Below are 4,711 nucleotides of genomic sequence, written 5' to 3' on the forward strand. Positions count from 1 at the left end.
TCCTTGGGCTCAGTAGGGTGCCTGGCACATAGGACGCGCTTAACAAATACCATCGCGATGATTATTATCACTATTATTGTTGTGCTCCACAAAATCAGAGGTTGGAAGTGGGGGGCGGGGGGGGGGAGAGAGAGAGAGAGAGAAATACTGGCTGGATTCAAAACCAGGTCCCTTCTGTAGCTCTGGTTTTTTAGGGGCTGGAACTTCTCCTGTAGCTCTTGCTCCCTTTCATCTCCCCATCCTACAGGCATCCCGCCCCTGGACCATTCCCCCGGGGAAGGAGGGAGAAAGGGAAGGAGGGAGGAAAAGAGGGTGGGAAGGCAACCTGATGGAAACGCAGCTAGAAACGCGCAACGGTGTCACTGCGTTGCCAGGGCTCCCTTTGCATCGCTCTCGCTTCCATTCCCGGAAATCCCCAGACAAGCCACCCTGGGCTCTCGGCTCCTTGGGATGCACAGCTCCACCTTCAATTTACCCCGCGAGCCCGGGGTATGATAAGGACACCTCCCCGTCTGAGCCCGGCGAGGGGGGGGTTCACCGCCGGGCTGGTCAGAGGCCTCGCCAACCACTTCGATCGAGACTTCTAGAGGGGAAGGTTAAAGGCAGAAGTTGAAAGCTTAACTCCGAATGACTTTCCTTAGGTGAATGCGGAGCTAACAAAGGCACTTTTGTGTGGTTTCACGTTCCCCCGCTGCCCCCGTTACTGCAGCCCTGCCAAAGACCACAGCAACGAAACACCCCTGGAAAGTGTGTAAAAACTGATGCAGACACAGCAGCTAAAAGTAAACACATGTTGGGCCATTTTAAGGTGCGGGACGCTTCCAAAACGATTCAAAGTTATCTCCTCCGTTTAAGCTATCCCGATGGCCGGGAGGCCTTGGAAGTCATTCTGGCCTCTTGCTCAAAACTCACTTGTAGGTTTTCCAAGTCCGGGATTCCCGTCCAGCAAGCCGATCCAACGGCACTGGCAGATCGGGACCCGCCTGGGAAGTGGGTCTGACAGATTGGTTCATACCATCGTATTTACTGAATGCTTACTGTGCGCCAAGCACCGTACTAAGCACTTAAAGGCCTTTTCTTCTAGGAAAGGCCACTGTTGCCCCTGCTTGCAGCATCTCATACTTTCCCCTCTTTTTCTGTTTCTTCCAAAGGCCCAAATGCCCGCACTAGGTACGTTCTGCGTCGCCTCCGACCTGGGCCAGCCACACCGGACGGTCTCTAGCCGCCGACTGTGTCCTTTCAGATTCCCCTCGCACCCGGCCAGCTTCCCCCGACCCCGCTCGGGGAAAGGAAAACTAAAAACTCATTCCCAGGGCCCTTTCCCTCCACGTTCACCGGCTGCTGTGGACCGGATTCAACGAGTGTTCAACAGCGGCGGTTTTTCGGGGAAAGGTTTCCGTCTCAAAGAAGACTCAAAGGGCCTCCGCCAGGGCATCAGGATGTGGCTCCTTCTCTAGTTTTCTTTACAAAAGTAAGAAATCTCTTTTTTTCCCCCATCCCAAGGTGAATTCGTTACGGGATGTCACTCCTTTGCTAGTTTTCTTTACAAAACTATGAAATCTCTTCCCCCCCCCCCCCCCAAGGTGAATTCCTTACGGGATGTCGCTCCTTCGCTAGTTTTCTTAACAAAACTATGAAATCTCTTTTTCCCCCCCCCCTCCCAAGGTGAATTCCTTATGGGATGCCGCTCCTTCGCTAGTTTTCTTTACAAAACTATGAAATCTCTCCCCCCCCCCCGCCCCCCACCCAAGGTGAATTCCTTACGGGATGTCGCTCCTTTGCTAGTTTTCTTTACAAAACTATGAAATCTTTCCCCCCCCAGCCCCAGGTGAATTCCTTACGGGATGTCGCTCCTTTGCTAGTTTTCTTTACAAAACTATGAAATCTCTTTTTTTCCCCCCTCCCAAGGTGAATTCCTTACGGGATGTCGCTCCTTTGCTAGTTTTCTTTACAAAACTATGAAATCTCTTTTTCCCCCCCTCCCAAGGTGAATTCCTTACAGGACGTCGCTCCATCGCAAGCTTTCTTTACAAAACTATGAAATCTCTTTTTCCCCCCCCTCCCAAGGTGAATTCCTTATGGGATGTCGCTCCATCGCAAGCTTTCTTTACAAAACTATGAAATCTCTTTTTTCCCCCATCCCAAGGTGAATTCCTTACGGGATGTCGCTCCATCACAAAACGATGAAATCTCTTTTTTTCCCCCCTCCCAAGGTGAATTCCTTACGGGATGTTGCTCCACCATTAGTTTTCTTTACAAAACTATGAAATCTCCCCCCCCCCCCCCGCCAAGGTGAATTCCTTACGGTATGTCGCTCCATTGCTAGTTTTCTTTACAAAATGATGAAATCTCTTCCCCCCCCCCCCCCACCCAAGGTGAATTCCTTATGGGATGTTGCTCCATCGCTAGTTTTCTTTACAAAACTATGAAATCTCTTTTTCCCCCCCTCCCAAGGTGAATTCCCTACAGGACGTCGCTCCATTGCTAGTTTTCTTTACAAAACTATGAAATCTCTTTTTCCCCCCCTCCCAAGGTGAACTCCTTATGGGATGTCGCCCCATTGCTAGTTTTCTTCACAATGCTATGAAATCTCTTTTTCCTCCCCTCCCAAGGTGAACTCCTTACGGGATGTCGCTCCATCGCTAGTTTTCTTTACAAAGCTATGAAATCTCTTTTTTCCCCCCCTCCCAAGGTGAACTCCTTATGGGATGTCGCCCCATTGCTAGTTTTCTTCACAATGCTATGAAATCTCTTTTTCCTCCCCTCCCAAGGTGAACTCCTTACGGGATGTCGCTCCATCGCTAGTTTTCTTTACAAAGCTATGAAATCTCTTTTTTCCCCCTCTCCCAAGGTGAACTCCTTATGGGATGTCGCCCCATTGCTAGTTTTCTTCACAATGCTATGAAATCTCTTTTTCCTCCCCTCCCAAGGTGAACTCCTTACGGGATGTCGCTCCATCGCTAGTTTTCTTTACAAAGCTATGAAATCTCTTTTTCCCCCCCCTCCCAAGGTGAACTCCTTATGGGATGTCGCCCCATTGCTAGTTTTCTTCACAATGCTATGAAATCTCTTTTTCCTCCCCTCCCAAGGTGAACTCCTTACGGGATGTCGCTCCATCGCTAGTTTTCTTTACAAAGCTATGAAATCTCTTTTTTCCCCCCCTCCCAAAGTGAATTCCTTATGGGATGTCGCTCCTTCGCTCCATCGCTAGTTTTCTTTACAAAACTATGAAATCTCTTTTGTTCCCCCCCCCCCCAAGGTGAATTCCTTAAGTGCGGCAGAAAGACGGTCCCCGGCCCCCGGTAGGTGCCGGTTTCGACGATGGTCAAGGGCACGGACCGAGCGCCGGCTGCGAGCGGGGACACTGCGGTAAGCGCTCGCCCCCGCCCGTCCTTCCGTCTCCGGCAGGATCTTGGTAGGGATGGCACGTGGTGGGTGGAGAGGGCGGGAGGCCTCTGCATCTCCCACGGGATGGACCTCGGCGTGGCCCCGCTCGCCTCGCTGGCCTCCGCCGGGAGGGCAGAGGGGAGGAGGCGTCCGCCCGCCCGTCCGCGGGCTACCTGCAGCCGCACGTCTCCACCACCATGTCCTCGTACTGCTTGTAGACCACGTTGTTGGCGGCGTCGATGTAGAGGATGCTGATGGGGCTGAGCTTGGCGGGCACGCAGCAGCTGGGGGGCGCGGCGCCGGGGGCCATGGAGTGGACCAGGGTCTGGATGATGGCGTGGTTGGTGGGCTCCAGGTGCGAGCGCAGGGGGAAGTCGCAGGGGCCCTCGCAGTGGTAGGCCTCGTAGTCCAGGGGGGGCGATGATCCAGTCGTCCCAGCCCAGCTGCTTGAAGTCCACGTGCAGGGGCTTGCGGCTGCAGCGGGTGCGGGCCTTGCGGGGGGGCGGGGACCCCCGCTAGGCCGGTGGTGGTGCTGCTGCTGGTGGTGGTGGTGCTGGCGGTGAGGACGGCGGCCCCCGCTGTCCTCCTCCTCCGCCGCCCCGTCCGCCAGGGGGCGCGCGCCCCGGCCTGGCGCACCAGGCTGCCCCGACGGCGGCGGCGTCGGCGGCGGCGTCGGCGGCGTCGCGGGGCGCCCGCGCGTGCGCGGGAGGAGACGACGAGCAGCGCCCCCTCGTGGCGGGCCCGCCGGCCGAAGCCGGCGAGGCGCGGGGGCGCGGGGGGCGCGCGCCGGGCCGGCCAGCACGCGCAGGCGCAGCCCCAGCGGCCGGGCGCGGGCGCGCGGGTCGCGGCGGTGGCGCCGCACGGCCGCCGCCACGTCGAACGCCTCCCAGCGGGGCGCGCCCCCCAGCGGCCAGGCGGGCCTCGACGCCAGCGGCAGCGGCGGCCCCGACGGCGGCAGGCCCTGCAGCAGCAGCAGCATCGGAGGCAGCATGGGCGGCGTCGGCGGCGTCGGGTCGGTCGGGCGGCGCAGGACCCTCAGCTCGGCCCCCACCACCTCGTCGGCCGGCGGCAGGCCGGACACGTCGAACACGAACGTCTGACCCGTCGAGGCCGCCGAGTCGTCTGAGGGGGCGAGAGGCGGTGACAACCGACGGCTCACCCCCGCGCCCGGCCGGCCGGCCCCGTGCCCATCCGGGTAACGCCCGCCCCGTCGGGCCCGGGGACTGTCGTCTCTCTGCGGTGCCGTCTGGGGCTTCCCAAGCGCTTCGTGCGGCGCTCTGCACACGGTAAGCGCTCAATCAATCAATCAATCAATCATCAATCG

General features: G+C 57.7%; 1 protein-coding gene across 1 annotated transcript in view; it reads right to left on the reverse strand.

Annotated features, from left to right (window-relative positions):
- Window positions 1-3,280: 3,280 nt before the first annotated feature.
- GDF7 (growth differentiation factor 7) overlaps window positions 3,281-4,711 on the reverse strand; it is a 12,886-nt gene continuing 11,455 nt past the window's right edge. The window contains 3 exon segments of the mRNA XM_038750876.1: window positions 3,281-3,802; window positions 3,804-3,902; window positions 3,986-4,509. Coding sequence (XP_038606804.1) covers window positions 3,557-3,802; window positions 3,804-3,902; window positions 3,986-4,509 — 869 coding nt within the window. The 3' untranslated portion in view covers window positions 3,281-3,556.

This window comes from Tachyglossus aculeatus, chromosome 9, assembly GCF_015852505.1.
Source record: "Tachyglossus aculeatus isolate mTacAcu1 chromosome 9, mTacAcu1.pri, whole genome shotgun sequence".
In the NCBI taxonomy this organism is placed as follows: domain Eukaryota; kingdom Metazoa; phylum Chordata; class Mammalia; order Monotremata; family Tachyglossidae; genus Tachyglossus; species Tachyglossus aculeatus.